The 18,832-nt window shown below is 38.1% G+C and overlaps 1 protein-coding gene across 6 annotated transcripts in view; it reads right to left on the bottom strand.

Annotated features, from left to right (window-relative positions):
* The window catches only part of LAMA2 (laminin subunit alpha 2), a 482,162-nt gene that overhangs the window by 9,107 nt on the left and 454,223 nt on the right, over positions 1 to 18,832 (bottom strand). For 5 of the 6 annotated variants that reach the window (XR_010919459.1, XM_067546727.1, XM_067546729.1 and 2 more), the window contains 7 exons: positions 16,813 to 16,989; positions 16,291 to 16,439; positions 12,649 to 12,825; positions 11,785 to 12,013; positions 7,490 to 7,549; positions 5,030 to 5,142; positions 2,980 to 3,169 (listed from right to left, as the gene is read on the bottom strand). Coding sequence is in view for 5 of the 6 variants with exons in the window: in XM_067546727.1 (XP_067402828.1) it covers positions 2,980 to 3,169; positions 5,030 to 5,142; positions 7,490 to 7,549; positions 11,785 to 12,013; positions 12,649 to 12,825; positions 16,291 to 16,439; positions 16,813 to 16,989 (1,095 nt within the window). In the remaining variant the exon portion in view is untranslated. The remainder of the gene's footprint in view (positions 1 to 2,979; positions 3,170 to 5,029; positions 5,143 to 7,489; positions 7,550 to 11,784; positions 12,014 to 12,648; positions 12,826 to 16,290; positions 16,440 to 16,812; positions 16,990 to 18,832) is intronic. The other variant, XM_067546728.1, reaches the window with a different exon arrangement.

Raw genomic sequence — 18,832 nt, 5'->3', positions numbered from 1 at the left:
ACTGTGGAGCAAAGGATACTTTCCAAAGTGCAACTTCAGATTTCTACTTGAAGCCAAATAATACTCCAAGTACAGAATAAGACAGACAATATTATTACTACTTATTATTTGTACTGCTGTAGTGCCTAGCAGCCCTTGTTAAGGACTAGAACTCCACTGATCTGTGTTGTATAACCATGGAACTAAACTCTTAATTGAAATATGCCAGAAAACATCATGAGTATTTGTATTAGAATTACTAGCCATACAGGGGGTGGCATTTGAAAATTCAATGTTTGCCTCACTGAAGTGATAGCACTGCTGTTGCATCTCTTCTTCTAGATTTAGGAAGATACCATGCTAACTGCAGGCACTTGGGATAGTAAATATTGAATTTTTAATGATATCCACCGTAAAGGTTTATTACAGCACATATTTAAGAACTATATCCCATGACTGAGTTTCTTGTTCCTTTAGCTTATACTTGCTACAAATCATAGTTCAGGTTGGAGTAAAGGTAACACACTAGCTTAGTAAGATTCCTATTAAGAAAAATAGGATGTGAATCATACGGAGGAACAACAGTGGCGGAGGAATTGTTCAAGCTTTGCTCATGACTACAGCTAAACCATTCTCTCTCCAAAGATATGTATCAGAATCCCCAGTGACTTGTGCAGCAATGCTTCTGTGTATTAAGAGGACTAGATGTTAGGCATAGTATACATGCTAGCAAAATTAAGGTAATAGTTTAAAGTGCCCATGTAATGGTAATGATGCTAGTCACCTCAATTTTAAGGATGACATAGACAATCATAGTTTGTATTAATGGGCTTTTGCATGACTCCATAGATCAATTCGGGAAGAACAATATTTACCGTACTGGCGACATAGCCATTTGCCTAGTTGTGGTGATCAAGTTGCACTTTGTTTCTGTGCCTAGTGCTGGGCACCCAGCTGCTCAACGTGATTCTTCTCAAAGTTATGGATGCCCACCCTTGCAGCATGGTGCCATGCAGTACAATCAGCTGCCAGTTGCTGAAAGGTTGAGTCAGAAATATTTGTTTTGCACACATTTTGTTTCAGGGTGTCTTTGAAGCATTTCATCTGCTCTCTGTGCTTACGATTGTTGGACCTTACTTCGGAATATGACTTGTTTTGATAAATGGATCTCAGGAATACAAATTACATGGTCAGTCTATTTCAATTGTGTCCAGATCAAATGAGCTGTGAAGCTGACTGAACCAGCTATCAGGATACCAACAAGGGCAGTCAGGACCAAGGGTCAGAGCAGGGGAAAACCTAAGGCTGGGAGCAGTGGAGGAGTTCAGAGTCAGGTTCCAGGCCAGGGTCGATACCAACGATCAGAATCCGAGTCATGTTTTGGGGTTCAGGAGGTGAAGTTCAAGTCAAGGTAAGGTCGAAACCAGGAGTTCAGGAGCAGAAATGGTTGTGGCAGCTACAGAATATCTAGACTGTTGCCTAGACACTTCCTGGAACATCCTTTGGGTCTATATAGGATGAGGAACCAGTCAAGAGCCATGAGGTTGCTGCCTGTCAAACCCCTTGAGTCAGGACTTCCCTGGTTTGTGTCCACAGCAGGTCATGAAGCACAAGTGGGTGGCAGCATGGTGATGTCAGGAGCCTGATAGCTTTGTAAGCCTGGGTTCTAGACACCAGCTTTCTCCAGGACTTCCATGTTTGAACCATGGTCCTGCTTTGATGTCAAGCACTCATCATAGGTGTTGCAAATGGAAATGATCAATCTATTTATTGTGCTAAACAGGTCCATAGTTTGTACCCACTGAGTAATTTTATGAGGACTACAGCATTATAGACTTTTATTTTTGTCTGCAGACAGGTTCCATGTTGCTTCCAGATTCAGTGATGGAGGCAACCATATGCGGCATTGGCTGCACACATCCCCTTCATGTTCAAGGTCGTTTTGTTGTTCAAATGTGCTGCAGAGTTAAGTAAACTGTGTGATGACTTGGCGCATAATATCTTCAAAGCTTAATGGTGGATCTTGGTAAGATTGTTGAAGAGAGGGCTGGTACATAACAACCTTTGGTTTTCATTTGGCTGATGGTGAGGCCAAAGTTATGAGCTGCTGCAGCAAGATCTTGTAGTGCTGCTTCAGAGTGTGCCATCGAGGCAGTATCATGTCACGTACAGGTACAGTTTAGTAGTTAGCCTATTAAAATATTAGAAACCAGGACAATAGTGTTTCCTTGATTCCTTTAATAAGCCCACTCCTTGTTCAATGTTTAATTTATGCTAGTCTGTGTTGTGATTAGAGGAACAGCTCTATCCAAAATTTAGTAAATCATGACAGTTCTCTGTGTACCTAATGACTTACAATGTGTTTGTTACCTCTCTTCAGTAGATACTATATGGATGGTTGTGATATGATTTGCTACCCATTATCCAGAGGACAATGGCATTTTTTATTGATAAGCATTTCCTTTTCTAAAGCCCACAAACGTTGCAAACATGTCTATGAATATCATATTTGCTCCCCAATGAGTTAACAGTGCAAACAAAATTGACTTGACTTGATTTTTTTTAAAAAAGTTCTTTGGCCTTCAAAATCATGTCACATTTCAGCCAGTGATATCCCAAAGACTGTTAGCTCTAACAATGTGTCTCATTGCGCAGGAAATCCTCCAACAAGTCTCCTAGGCTCCATTACTTAGATAGCTTAGCCAGGTGAGGAGAACGTTAGAATCTTCCCTGGGTTTCCCAGCTACACATGCTGAATGTTCTAACTGTGACCAAAAATATATCTCAACTGAGGGGTCAAATTTTCAAATATTGGCACCTAGCAGAATATGAACATATGTAAATGTACTTACAATTGCTTGTGTGTATCTGAAAGCAAAAATTCTCCAAGCCCAACTTAGGTGCCAGTGTCTAAAAATTCAGCCCATATAGATATCTGGCAGATATCCTAAACAAGTCAAGGATCTCTCTAGCACTTCTAAGCATCCCACTGCATTGTACCTTGTGCCACTGGCCATCATTGATTTTGTTTGGAATCATTGTGTTGGTGTCCCCACTCCCCAGGTCATAGCTGAAGTAAGGCAGTCCATTCTTTATCTGAACAGTGGCAAAATCAGCATGGTTGATCCGGGCCATATAAAAAAGCAAGCCAGAGTCAGCCTCTGTTTGGACTTCAAATTCAATTGTGAGCCTGAAAAGCAAAAACAGAGTCAAAATTTTTTTTTCTCAAAATCAAACTCAGGAAAAATTAATTCTCTCTCTCTTCCCCTCCGAAAAGTAATTGTTAAGAAGCCAGATACTAGTGCTTCTGTTTGTCCATCAAAACTTAAATGTCATTCAGACCTGAGAGCTGTATTGCACTTGTTCGTACAACACCTAAGAATGTGGAGAAATATACTGTCCAATACAGCACTGACCCACAACAAGAGAAAAATTCCAGTGTGGTTTTTCCAGATGGAATTCTAAATTGCAGATACAGTTGCTATCAGAAAAAAATACATCTTCATTTGTAAATTTACCGTACCTATGTACTAAAGGCCATGCACACACACACACACACACACACACACACACACACACACACACACACACTTAATATAGGAGAAATCTGGCTAATGTTGGCATTTTAGTGAGTCATACTGCATAAAGACTGAGATCATCTTTTGCAGCAGGTCAGTTTTGGCATTGCGGATGGGGTTGGAAACATCACCTATTATTAAAGTTTTCTGACACTTCCTTTTATAACACCCTGTTTTCCGTTGCTTCTAACTTGGCCAAACATTAACTGTTTGGGCTGAAATTTTCTATGCTGCGTGTCTAACCTCAGTCTGATTTCTTTTAAATGTCAGTCAAAATGGTTCAGCCCATGTTAAAATATTCTGGCAACTTTTTCTTCAGCTGCCAACAAATATCTATGAAACCCATTGGATCCCCTACCGCTGGCCCACATAGAGGGTGAAAATCCTACTACTGCTAGCAGTTACTCCATTAGCTCAAGGGGCAGAGGTCCTTAGTGGAGCAGAGGTCCTTGTGGTGGAGCTAAAGGTCCCAACCCTGCTGATGACCCATGTGGATGTCAAAGTTATACCATATAATGGAATTTGTCTTTTCGCCTTGTTATTTTTTTAAAAGTAAGAAATTACACACAAAACTATGTTAAAATAACATTAAATTTACTAAGTCAAGCACTCAAAATTAGGAAAAGTCAGCATAAAGGTTGCCTGTGCAATCAAAGGAGATGAACAAGACTAGGAAGGTGAATAAAAAATTCACTAGTCTCACTTGGAGCACCTATTGTCACACTTTTCCATTGCAAAAGTGAGCAATGAACCAAGTATTGCTTCACAGTGTCTGCAAATGTCTCTAGGACCAGCTAATGTGCAGTTATAATTTTCAGCTCATTCTGAAAATTCTGTGAATTCTTCTGTGTGAGAGTGTATCTCGGTGGTGTTCATAATATGCAACAGGTAACCTTGCTGGTTGATTTTAATCATGAGAAGAGAAGAGAAAAGAGAAAAAGGGACCTGCTCATTACAGGAAAAATAATCTGGTTTGTGAACCAGTGAACTTCACTTTCCTCCCCATGTGCAATTTATTAATTCTGTTATATTAACTGGTTACACTGGCTCTTTGCAATCTCTGTCATTCAACTGCCCTAAGACGTAGTTTGAACAAAACAAACAAATAAAACATTACTTTTAATTGCGATATTTATGGGCCATGGTACAAACATTTCTAAAGGGCCTGGCCTCTAAAACTGGCCTCTAAAACTGAGAACACTTTTGTACACATAACCGTCTCCCCCCCACAAAGTTCATTTGGGCATACTACTCAAGCAGATTAATCATTACCCAATTTTCATGCCTAAATGCTATTTGGGTGCGCTAACCAGTGTTTTTATATTTGCAAAGCTAGGCCGTGGAAAATGGCACTCAAGAATGTGCCTACAGTTTTGGAGGCAGTTTTTCAGAATACAATCCAGAGTAGTTTGCTTGTCAGCCATCCACACAAGACCTCATGTCTATTACATCACAAAAGTCAGATGTTGTACCTGTTCTTCACTTTGGTGTCATCAAATGCAGCTGCAATGTGGCTGTTCCTTGAAAGACCAAATTGTTTGCCACCCTCCAAAATAGCTGGCTCTGTATCAGCAGCACAAGAATCCTGCAAAATATAAATCATGCCATAGATTGAGCATATTCATTTATGATGTGCTCTATATGTAATTTATGATGTAAAAAGGAACATCAAGAAATTTTTTTTAAAAATGAGTGGAAAAAAGCTTTCCTATGCTCTTTAGGGATGCTAATAATATTTTTCAAGTAAAACTTCTCATTCTGAATCTCACCTGTCCAAGAACCCAAGTTCCTTCAATTTACCCTGGAGTCCTTTAGAATATGCTACCTATTACAGGTATTGACTCTGCAACTTCCCAGTGTCTTTTGTCTCGCCACATAAAATAAAGTTAGCAGGCAATATGATGATTTATTTTAAAAGCAGAGTTCCTTTAGACTTATGTGCTGCTTTGTTGTCATCAGGGTACATTCAACAGACCCTTAAATGATTTCTGGGCAGCTCAGTGCATTCTTAAATGTAGCTCACTGACACTTATACTTTACGGTGCTGTGTTATACAGCCTCAGCAGGACTTAAATCTTAAAGGGACACTGTCAACTTGAAATCTAGCCAATCTTTAAAAAAAAGATAGGAGTAGTTGCAATGCTACACCTGTCATTGAGGCCCTTTGCCAATTTTTATTTTTGATTTTACAACTGTTTCTTTTTCTGTCTTTCAAAATGTTTTCTCTCTCCCCTGTTCCTCTTTGAAAGACCCACACAAATATCAGGGAAATTGTCTAGCTGATAGAGAGGAGAAAAAGACACTATACACTTTGTGCTGTCAAATGCAGAAACATGACAAACTGAAGAAATAAAGAAAAATGTTGTTTTTACCAGTTGTCTCTCTGAGTTATATTGCTCTTAGGTGTTACTTGTAACAACATAAGGCAGACATTTTCAGGCAGAATGTGGTTTTTTTTTTTTTTTTTTTACTATGTCCCTTTTACCCTATAGCTAGAATCTAGCACTGTGCAATGAGAGAAATACAGGAATTATCTGTTCCTAATACCCCACTTTCAGCTTTTCCTGGGTATACTGTGAAAATGTTACTCAGAGGATTAAAACAACACAATCTCAGGACAATAATGTCACAGGGAGAGAGAGAGAGAGAAAAAAAGACTTTCATAGCCCTATTTTAAGAACTGTGTTTAATAGTCCTGGATTGGTCACAATCTGTGTCTGAGCCCTGTCTCAGCAGAGGCCCTCAGAGTACAGTGTGCCATGCTTTGTTGCCAAAGTGTTCTAACGGTGAAACATTTTCAAGATGTCATGCATGATCCTCAGGAAACAGGAAATGTCTATTGCAAAGAGGAAATTCCCCTCTCTGAAATGTTCAGTAATGTGATATTTTGTCTTTCACACATCACAAATAAATCCTCACTACAGCTGAGAACTTTTAAAACATGTTTTCCACAACAACTACTCTGTTCTGATTACGACAATCCTCTAGGTAGAGTGGAAGAGCATGCACTGCATGTACCCACCAATGTGCAACTAAAAGAAAAGCAGGAGAAAGATGTTCTTCAACAGCACAAAACAAATGAGCTATGAATGTGTGATGATAATCTTTCAGTGATTAACACATGGATAAAGGTGGTGAAGTTGCAATGTTAGGGGCCAAAATCTGTCCTTGGTTGTCTATTTCTGGCCTCCACTGATTTTAGTTAGGGAAAAATTAGGTTCTAAATGTCAGGTGTCAAATATTACTAAAGTGTCCCAGTTACTAGCTCCTTGCAGCAAGTACTGCTGCTTGGGCACAGTAGGAGGCGTGGGAGAGTAAGGAATTAATGGTAGGTGCCAGAAACGCTGCTGGTGGTTAGGTCATAGGGTAACAAACCTATTAATTTAATTTGCCCTTAGATTGGTCTTTTATTCATATATCAGTTTAAAAACAAACCTTAAAAATAATCCACTGTATTGATGTGGAAGCGTCAGTGAGAAAAAATTGTACAAGGGAATGGTTATAGAATATTCAGGCTTCATTCACAAGCCTATCTGCATCTGCATTTCAACAAAGGTCAGCTTGACTTTTTCTGTGACAGTCTGACTTTACCTCTTTCACAAGTGTGTAAGTTAGAAGCATGAATCATCAGCCCAACTTGGTGTTTCTTATGCTTGTATTATAGCCATAAAATGGCCTACATTTAAGCCCAACCACTTAAACCCTAATATCACCTGGGGGGGCCTCAAGAATGAATCCTTTTATTAATCACTCAATTAATTACTGTCCGACTATCTCACACATTTCTCTACAAATGATGATGTATTAGCACTTGCAAGAAAAGTTGTTAATTAGCAAAGGAAGAAGGCAGCACCAGCGAAACAGCACTACAATTCACCCAACAGTGTTAAATAAAACAACTGGGGACCATTTGGGAAAATGCTGCAAGATACCGTGATGATGTCAAAGTCAGCTGTAATGCTGGCGCTCTTCACTTCAGTGGCAAGCAAGTCCTGAGAAGCAGTAAATAACATGAGGCAGAAGCAGCAGTTACCAAGGCATTGTTCTCAGGCGAGACGCATTTTAGCAATCCTAACAGATGGCAGCAGCAAACAGGTGACCACTGTATTTCTAGATTCCTGCCTATCCTGTGTCAAGTCTCTTTTTGTAAAGGGTAACTTCTTCGTTAAGGGTTCAATTCACTGCTGTGGAGATGAGAGCACATGAGTACTTAAGCCTTAAGAATAGGGTTGGATTTAAAGATAGCAGGGGTGGCCAAACTTACTGATCTGCCAAGCTGAATACAACAATCTTCAGAAGTTCAAGAGCTGGGGCGCACCTGCCGGGCCTTGTGACTTCTGCCCTGCAGGGCATGCCTGCCAGGGCTTCAGCCCCACTCTTGCTGAAGCCCTGGCACGCTCCCTGCAGGGCAGAAGCCCCAAGACCCCCTCCCCTCTGGCCAGAATCCTCTAGCCCCATCACTCTGCCACAAGGCAGAAGCCTCAAGCTCCCCACCCCAGTCTGATAGGCGGAGAATGCGGGGGGCATAGAGAGCTCCGCGAACCGCACTTTAACTGTAAAAGAGCCTCATGCAGCTCATGAACCACGGTTTGGCCAATCCTGAAATATAGCATAGTCTTCTTTGGGCCCCCTGCATGTGGGTGAATTTCTGTGTTGAATGTATTTGCACATGTGATTCTTCCAGAATGGTTTGGGCAATAAACTGCTGAATCATGAATGATGTATCAGGTATTTCAGTATAAACCATGGTTATGCTCTTTGTTGCAGGTGCAAATACTGAGCAGTAGAGCGGAGTGAAAGTTTTCAGTGGAAATTTTTGGCGAAAACTGCAGTTTCAGCAACATTGAAACATTTGGTGAAGTCATGTAGATTTCACCAAATCGTGTCAGTGTCCCCGTCCAAAAAAAAAAAAATTCTGAAAAATAATCAAAATGTTTTATTTCAACATTTCAAAATGAAACGTATTGATTTTTTTATTCAAAATTACTTTTCATTTAGAAATTTTCTTTTGCTTTATTTATGATTTAAAAAAACTAAAAATGTTCAAAATCAAAACAAAGCTTTATATTCAACCAAAAATTATTTTTGACTTCTTGATTTGCTGAAAATTTAATACATTTGTATTAATCAACCCAAAATGATTTTTTCCAACAATTTTTCAGAATTGCCAGCAAACTGAAAAATCCATTATTTACCCAGCTGTACTGAGCAGGATTTAGGCAAACATAAAAAATAAAAAGAAGCTAGATCATTTATGGGGCTTTGGAATTGGCAGAATTCTAAAACACTTTTATTTTTCAAAAGAGAAACTGCAGGAGTGTTGGCACATGTGAATTTTTCACACATTTTTGTTCAGACTGTCACCCTGGAAAATATATGTGGATTACACAGTTCATCATGACTCCATGTATCTCATGTGTAAATGCCATCTCTTTACCAGGGAAATATTTTCTAACATTAAACCATTAATTAATATTTATTCTTCTTAATTTTGCCCTTGAAAAATGTTAGTATAAATACATATGTACTAAGAGGTGGAAAGGGTCTTTCAGGCTTATAGACAGAAGACAGCGAAGACAACTGAAACAAAAAGAACCAAAGAAACAAACCCCTCCTTCAAACAATAAGCTTATGACAGCCTGTCTTTATCTCTTTCACACGAGTGGGAGTTCAGACTGGATTATCATCTTTATCTTGGAGTTTCTTTGGTCTGTGTATTTGTGTCATAGACTCAGTGTTTTTGAACTGTAGAATTTTTTTTTTATTAAACAAAAACATATATGTTTCATCATGTTACAATTTCGCCACCTTGTGGGTAGTAATCAAAAGTGCTGCTTTAGTTCCTTATAAATAGGCTTGGCAGAATTATTAATTATTATTATTATTTATAACTTCATTGGGTAATATACATATTTATATTAACCTTTTTTTATTTTCATCAATTTACATTTTCACAATTGCTCAAATTATGGGAATAAAGCATTTTAAAGTATTTATTGATTTAAATTTTCACAGTTGTGGAAAATTATAGGTGTGGTCAGACAATAGGAGCAATCAGATAATCGTTTAACGACAGTAGAAATTAAGATCCAAAAAAGTTATAAGCCTTATGACCATTAAAACAGAAATTAAATGTCAAAATATATCAAGTAAATATCCTTAAATCAAACTGTAATAAGTTCTCAAGCAGCATTTTTCTTACTTTGTTTATGTGTAGATTTTAAATTATTATCAACAGAAATATATTTTGTTGGTTTGTTTGATTATGGTGAAGTTGACAGTTACACATAAAAATCTAATCCTGCCAAGCCTGTGTATAAGCACGTGCCAATGCATGAATACACTACAATTAAATCTGAGCCATCATAAAATTGAGCTTGCCTACTAAGCAAAGTATTATATGCTACTGTAATTGCTCCAATTTTCAGATACACAGCTATATGTGTTGCAGTGCATGGTTAGTCTTCTTCTGGATGATGTTGATAGCGGGGTGACCTAGATGGCCAGAAAAATTAAATATAATTGTAAGATGAACTTCATTTGGCTTGGTTTTTATTTGGCCCTTAACCCAGACTCTGCTTTTGTGGGGAGAAAGTTTGATGAAAACAGTAGCTACATGTCATATTGTGTCAATGAATAGAAGCCGTTACCGGAAAAGAGGCTCTGTAATCTTTAAAACAACGCTCTTTGGTGAGTGAATGACACAGGGGATTCAGAACCCTCTACCTCCAGATAACAGATTCATATCCAGCTTATATTAATGGAAAATGAAAATCATTACCATCTGATGGTTGCTTAGTGCCCCACGTAAAACAAGTTGGTGATTTTAGTAGACGGGAATTCACATAAAGAGATCCATCATTCTACAGTTATCATCCCTGCAACCAGTCACAGCAGAGAGGCCAAAGAGTTAATGGGAATGGGGACTGAACCAGATCCTCATGCCTTAGGTCAGTGGTTCTTAACCTTTCCAAACTACTGTATCACTGAAGCCTGAGTCCCACCCCCACGGGGCTGAGGCATGTAACTTAGTTTCATGGCGCCCCTGTGGCTCCAGGCAATTGCCTTTCTTGCCACCCCCAATACCAGCTCTGCACTTGCGACCCCTCTAAAGCCCCAGGTTAAGAAACCCTGCCTTAGGTAGTTCCTGTAGCAAAAGGGCTGTAGTACATTAGCAAGGTGATATGGGGGAAAGTGACAAAACTGATTGTTCTTGTACCTAGTTGGTGTTTAAAATAGAAAATTAAGTAACCAGCCATCCAAGCTTTCCTAAGTATGAAACACACATTATTTTTAAAACTGCCTGGTAATGGAGTTACGTCAATAAATCACAATTTTTAAAAAATTTATTGTTTTATTATTCTCTCTCTATGGCCAGTTTTTCAAGAAAGCTGAGCTCCTACTTAGGCACTTCAATCAGGTTTTCAAAAGCAGTCACCAACCATCAGCTCCCATTGTTTTAATTTGGTTTGAAAAATCTGGCCCTTATTTATAATTTCAACTAATTTACTTGAAGCTAAAGTAAGATTCACTGGTCTGTAATTCCCTATCACACCTTTTTAAAAAATATGTACAACACCTGCTGCTCTCCAGTCTTCTGGTATAGTAACTGATTTTAATGAAATCACTTTTTTTTTTTTTTTTTTTGGCAAAAGGATTAATACAGCACATGAATATCCATAAGCATTGTAAACACATATACAGAAAATACACACACAAGTATGTCACACACACTACATCCTAACAGGGCCATAGCAAAGCGTGCATTTTTATAAAAGGGCTTTTAATCATTCAGTGTGGTCTTCTACCATGGAAAAAAAAGCATATAAATGACACAAAAAGGCCTATCCATCCTTCCAATTCTCTTTGGAGTTGAGAATGAGGAAAGAGCTAACCAAAATGGAATCTGTGATTGCCATGGTGGCTTTTTGTAATGTAAGGGAGTCAGATTTTTCTGAGGAAAAAATAATATGATTCAGGATTCAAGCTTGTCCTGAGTTTTAGTGATAATCTGCTTCATTTACTTTCTGGATGAAACACCCAGAACTCGGTAATAGCGTGGATACCCCAACTACTCAATACCCTCTAGCCATCTACACATCCAAAGAATTCTTAATTTGCCCATCATCATAATTTTGAGGGAGCACTACTGACTCTTCTCCTCCTCTCACATAAAAGAGAGACTTCTTTTCTAAAACTGCTCCTCACAGAAGCAATATACACTTACATGTGCAGGAGTTGGAGGTGGCGGTGGAGGAGGAGAGAAAGAAAATCTGGGGGTAGTAGTTGTGCTCTCTTTCTCCTCTTTAGCATCAGGTTCAGGTGTGATTAAGACAGTAGCATGGGTAGCTTCATCTTCGTCTTCTCCTTCAGGAGGTCTGGCCTCGGGTTCTAGAGTAGGACAGTGGCCTATATCTGCATTTTTGAAGGACACTGGCTCAGCGAAGTCCATGGGACTATGGAGATACAAGGAAATCAGTAGTTCTCATCAATTCCTCTGCCTTGCTCTGTCACCTGTGAAGAAGCTATGGCATTGCTTTGTGAAAACACTTGACCAAGCATTGAGTCTGTTGCTTTAAAGTCTTATCAAAGTGATTTGTTTTGCAGACATTCCATTTCATTCACCATTCCTCCCCTTTTTTTTGTCCACCTGTTCCCCCTAGGTCATTAACCTAATGGAGCAGAATGTTAAAAGTGCCATGTTAAGCATACTAATTTCCTTAATCTGACAGTCCAGAATATCACCCTTATTTAAAAACAATGGCATAGAGTTCCATAGTAATGGTCTATAACACCAAATATTACTAGTGTAAAATGTTGGGATTTGGAATGTCATTGTAGAACTCTGGTATTGTATGTGGGCAGGTACTAGTTCTTGCACCCAGAAGAAGACCGACCGCAGTAAATCAGATCTATGTCCAGCCAAGTGCACACTGCATATTGAAAAATCAAAAGAACAATGACATATAAAGCAATTTTTAGGTATCCTTATGCGTATGTTTAGCTTATGACAGCAACTTTTCTCTTGGCAGCTGAGGTGGCGATAGCTTCACTAACCAAAACATTGTGAGCACCAGACACACCTACTTACATGGCATTGATGACAAGATTCCATATGCAACCCTCGAAAGGGGGTATGTTCCTGACAGGGGCAACCTGAAAATGAGCTGGGGTCCCTCCCACATAAAGCTTTTTAACAGCAATAGGCTGATCAGTAGGTAGCCTCTGAGTCTGTCTTCTGTCTTCATCTACTTGAACAGTAAACATCCTATGAAAAGATTAAAAGCACGTACATAAAAAATGATCCATCATGGCTACTGCTTGCATTGAAATCATAATTTTGCAGGCACCGTTTACTGCTGCACCCGTTATAACACTGGGTGAACCCAAACTGCATGATTAGCAACACCACATTAAGCAAATATTAGCCACTAACAGGTTCGCAGCCACCACTATGCTTCCTTCATTAATTCTCCATCAGGGCTTGGCAGACCAGACAGTGGAGTTGCAGTAATAGTAGCCTCTGGTTGAATTGAAAATAGTAGTCTGAAGCATGACAGCACTGACATGGTAAGAGTCAAGCCTGCTGTACGTGACATTATGTATAATCATATAGGGCTCAGTGGGATAGAACAGCATGGGGTCACATTTTGTTTGGCTCTTTATTTCCTGGTTTGTACTAGTTATTATCTTCTTGCTAGGGACAAACAATGCTCCGGAGTGCTCTGATTGCAGGAATCAACAGCAGATACATACTGCACATTTAAAATCATATGGTTGTGTGCTTTGTGGGAAGGGAATAAGGGAGAAAGCCATTTGGATTGTTCACTGTAATTATGCAAATGCATAGTCCAAATTCAAGAGAAGAGGTCACACAAAGACATGCTACAAAGCAGTGAGATAGAGACATACACCCATGCATGGCAATGTAAAATTACAGAAGGATTTTTGCCACATTTACAACAAATCTAGCAGGGTAGAGAAAGCTAGCTTGTTAGGACCCTGCATGTTGAAAAGAAGAAAACAGATACTAATTCAGAGAATGTAGATATAGAGAGACAATGAGTTATTTTGATGGATAAACATAATATAATAGGATATCGCAATAACAGGGTTGGAAATCTATTTGCTGTCTTTGGGACAATCTGAAGATGAATGATGAAAGACACAAAGGTCATAGCAATTAAGCAAGTCTAACTCAATGTGAACTCAGTCCCAAAAGGTGTTTCAGGATGTTTGAAGGTGAAAGTGGAATGCAATTTGGCATTATTTCTTTACATTGCTATACTGGATTTAATAGACATTAGCTCTGAGAGAGTAAGGATTACAAAAAATAGAGAGAAATCTGGAAGACTTTGTTGCAAATGATCAAGAGTGCTGTTACTTTAGAGATGTTGAGTCACTTCTCTATTTCAGGATCACAAGAAGTAAACATTAGGGTCTAAATATTCAAACATCAGTGCCTAGAATGAGGCAACTAAATCCATATTTAGGTCCCTAAATAATCAGTCTGATTTTTTTCAGAAGAAGTGAGCACCTACCGCACACTCTGAAAGAATTAGTTTCTGGCAAGTAACATCATTTTCTCAACTATACATTCATTTTACAAAGAAAGTTCAAACCTCCTTCCTCACTCGCCCCAAAATAATAATTTTTTTTTGTAAATTATAGAATATAAATTAATATAAAAACATTCCCTCGGGGAGGCCAATTTTCAAAGCTCAACTGCATGCTATTTGGATGCTCATATGCAGAAATAAGCAACCCATCTTTATGCACCCACATTAAAAATTACTATGTGCAAACATCCATCCCTATCACAATTGCAGGTAGTATCATTCATTTTGATCAAAAGACATAGATTGTACAGTATACCATTCTTAGATTCCTTTCCATTGCAGCAATTGCTTATACTGTATATTGCTGCTTGTTGACACCTTCAGCAAAGTACAATACTCTATCTCATCTTCAGCATTATCAGAGAAAACATTTATACATTTTGTAACAGAATACTACCATACATTGTCCTCAACACTATCCTATAATTATCCTGGAATGGGAAGCAATTAGTTTATAATTATATGGATAATTAGCTATCTGAAGAGTTTTCAAATGATATTCCCCATATTTAATCAAATAAAGCCTGAGCTGATGACTAGCAGATAAAGAGGTTAGGATTAATAATTTATATCTTTTGATTTCCAATCCAGTTTGCGTCACATAAAGTGCACAGTCTTCATTTAATTTGTTAACAGAGCTTCTGAGAACATTTTGAAGGCTTGTTTTTAATATGCATCTCTCATTACTGGATGGCGCTGTAGAGCAGTTATGTTTTGATTTAATGTAACAGGTTATTACATTTTTTTATACAGCAGTTTTAATTGGTTATTTATTTTAAAATAGTTTAGTTGTATGTTTAAAACTTTGTATCATCATCATGTAACTGTATTCTGTCATAAGAGAGCAGGATGGTTTCTTTTTTTAACATAAGACAATATCTCTGCTCATAAGAATTTACATTATAACAAAAAAAAATTATAAAAAATACTGGGATTGGTGGACAAAATTGCAGTATGGGATTATTTACAACAATAAACAAGTGAGAGAGGGAGTGAAGATTACAGTGAAAGAAGGCAAAGTCTAGAGAAGTGAGTTTTAAGAAGAAGAGGAAGAGAAGCATCTGGTGACTAGATGGAAGAGGATGTTCTTCTAGGCACTTGGGAAAAAGACACAAAATCACAAGTGGAGTTTAGACTAGATGACCATAATAGTCTTAAATGTAGTTTTCACACATTAGCTGGTCAAGGTGAATCTTATGGGGGAGCCTAGGTTTCACCTTGATCAGTTAACATGTGGTTCATCTACAACCTGCCCTGGATACCCTGGAATTTATAATATGCTAACTATCACATGCTACTTACAATGTTTTATAAAAACACCTTTTTTCCTAGTGTGCACAAGTCTACTGAATATTTGTACAGTGAATTCCACAATTGAGCTTAAATCCTAACTGAAGACCTTGGGCAGTAGCAGAATATAAGTAACAGAAACTGCATAAATCCCTACACATCAAGATGACAATATGTTTATTTCTCCAATGAAGGCATCCTTAATAAATGGTAAAGTGCAGCTCCTTAATAGCCTGTAGGGCATTGTGTCTGAGAAAGTGGTAAAAAAGGTCAAGCTAGTGAAGTTCCATTAATGGAGTGTAGTTGAAATATCTGAATGGCTTCATTGTGATAAAGAAGCGTTAGTGTTAATCCACTACCGTGGATCTTCATTTTCTTAACTCACTCAATTGGACACCACTATAACCATATGTATAAAAATTAGAATGTGGTATTTGGGAAAGGTTATCTGCCTCTGTTGCTGTTTTGAAAGCTGTTTTTCTCTGCAACTCCTGCAAAGATGACATACTGTTCTGAAGCTCTGTTCCTTATCCACACAAATTAGATTAATAAAATACATTTGCCAAGTACCAAAAGGTTAAATATAGCCATTTAGATGAATGAAAATATTAAGAGGAGCTGTCTGATAACCTCACTAAAGCATTAGCCTACACAGTAATAAAATTAGCAGTCAAAAACTGTCTTTTTTCATAAGGAAAACAATGCACATATTATACTCTCCTCCTCTCATAAGAAGGAATACTGATTTCGGTCATCTGTTTATTGTGAAGATTGAATTAACTGTACTGTGAGTTCTGTAGCACCCTGGAGTCCTTGTTTGTTACCCTTTGAGTCTTTCTATCCGGACGGAGTGTGCTCTGCCATCATGAAAATCGCCTGATTCAGGCTTGATGGTGATTCTGCGTGGATCCCGTATTCCAGTGAAGATATGCACTTCTAGTCGACCTTTGTTCAGGAACACTGCATAATAGGCCTGCAATGTGTAACAGTTATTAAAAACTAAGCCATGTCTGGAAAGGAACTGCTCCTTTTAGTTTTGCATTTGACCATGCTCCTCCCCTAGTAAGAAATAAAAACATGAATTGACAGAATTTTGAGGACTTAAAAAAAAACCCCAAATCCTCAATAAGGCCATTGTTCAATGCAAAAATAAATTTGAAACCCCCATTTTATTTCTCCTTCAAACAAGCAAAAGCCTTAGGAAAAAAAACCTCATTCACCGACACTGGACTTCTACTTCAACATAAATATATCATGGCAATGCAGAGCTAGATACAACAAGCTGTGTGGAAAAAGCTCATCAGAAGTTATGGGTTTTCCATATCTTCTCCTGTATTGTTCTCTACCTGCCCAGTCTGTCTGCGTTTTCTCCTCGGGGGTATAGGTGTCCCCCCCGTGCCAAATAAGATGACCCCGGACTCATTCTTGGTGCTGAAGGACAGGTTGATTTCTGTACCCATGTCAAATGAGACCGGCTGCAGTTCCACAAAACCTGGTTTGGGGAAACTAACTGTATAGAGGTTCTGTGTAAAGGAGAAGAAAGAGAAGGTAAATTGGTATGACACAAAACAAAGCATAAACCCCCCATAAAGTTATATTAACTAATGCATTGTATTGAGATAGGTGATAATACTTAGCAATTTACATTTTCAAAGTGTTGCTCAAACATTAATCAATCTGTTCCATCAATCATTATTAGAACATTTCTGGAATACTAAATTTCAGAGGGAATGAGTGGTTTACATAATTGCAGCCTCATTTCAGAATATCCAGTTGGTTTAAAACTGACTGCTTACTGTTATTTTATCTGACTGTTTTTCCTTTTTCTGTTTTTCTTTCACTTTTAAATCAATCCACTAAAGAGCAATAACCAATAAGAACATGCACTGGATTCTATTATTTGTTAAATTTGACCAGAATATACTTTCTATTAATCATTCATCATTGCTTCATCATCTGCTAAGCACTACTGTTTCACTGATGAGACAAAGTCATAAATGAAGCACGCATTGCTCATGGCCCAACTGCTTTGCTCACTGGCAGAAAGTAGCACAATTTAAAGACATGCAGTATGTCATCAAATAATAAATCAATGCATTTTATATCAGGTTTTCTGTAACTGCTGCCAATTTATGCATCATTCCAACTGAGGGGTAAAGAATATTTCATAGAAACACTGACTTTTTCTAAAATAACTACCATTTTGTCAGTGAAGTGGAGTTGCCCTCAGACAGAGACGTAGTAGATTGTGCCAGACAGACATCAGCAATATTTTTCTTTTAAATTCCAGGGCATTTAACTAGCTGAGTATTATTTCAAGCCTCATACTTCCCTTTCATTTATTATCCTATCCTATTCCTTTATTTAGTATCCTTCTTCTATTGTATAATTAAAATATTTTATTTACCTGCCCAACAAAGGGCTTAGTCCTGCGGTCCTTATTCATGCAAAATTCCCACTATGGAATCTGTAGCACTGGCCACTAAAACATCAATATTGTTTATTGGGTTGTTACATTAATTGGCTAACTGAAGAACAAATATGAACTTCAGCTTAAAATTTAAAACAAAACCCATATTTGTGAAATTCAAAACAGTTTGGGTAATTCTGTTTGATTTTATTTTAACTTTATCACACACCTCTGTTCTTTCTAGATCTGGCTTGGGACAGAATTGGAAGCAACAAAATACCACAAGAAATGCTGATTTTGTGGTACTACTGGCCTGGCCAAAACTAAAACTACTATTCTAGGGAGATTTCTAAGATTTGGAGACCAAAGAAGTTTGGATGAAGTCGGACAAACTCTCAGTTATTCAGATTTTTTGGATTCTTATCTGAGCTGAATGTCCAGTTCATCCAGCAAAATCATCCTTAGCTACAGAAGAAGTGCAAGCTATTCATTAGGAGAAAGGAAATTTCACTAAATATTTATTGGATAAGTTCTGTGCCATTTCTTCAAGGCTCTTCCTGTGTCTGGAGAATGAAAATATTATCCCTCTCCCAATCCTGGGATCTGATTCTTTTTCAGTTTCATGTACATTAAAAGCCTTTTCACTGAATTAGAGGCAACAACAATTAAATTGGGTTTGTGGCCAGTCCCTGCAAACAGACTCTGAAAGATTTGGTTCATAAGGCTCTCATCAGCTGACTTCTATAAAGTCCATTCATTCCTAGTTTCAAATACCTACAACTCCCTGGTACAACACAAGAGGAGGAATGGGAGTAAAGATATCAGAGTTTTATTCCTAGTTCTGCAAGCCTTTTCTGAATGACTTTGTGTAAGGGTATGTCAATGAAACTATTAAAAACTGGTGGCTGGCCTGTATCAGCTGACTTGGGTTCGCAGGGATTGGGCTGTTTAATTGC

The sequence above is a fragment of the Emydura macquarii genome, unplaced genomic scaffold (genome assembly GCF_026122565.2).
Source record: "Emydura macquarii macquarii isolate MOO-44397 ecotype Brisbane River unplaced genomic scaffold, CSIRO-AGI_Emac_v2 contig_1146, whole genome shotgun sequence".
Classification (NCBI taxonomy): domain Eukaryota; kingdom Metazoa; phylum Chordata; order Testudines; family Chelidae; genus Emydura; species Emydura macquarii.
Note: the sequence above shows the minus strand (reverse complement) of the source record. Positions and strands in the feature narration are given on the sequence as shown.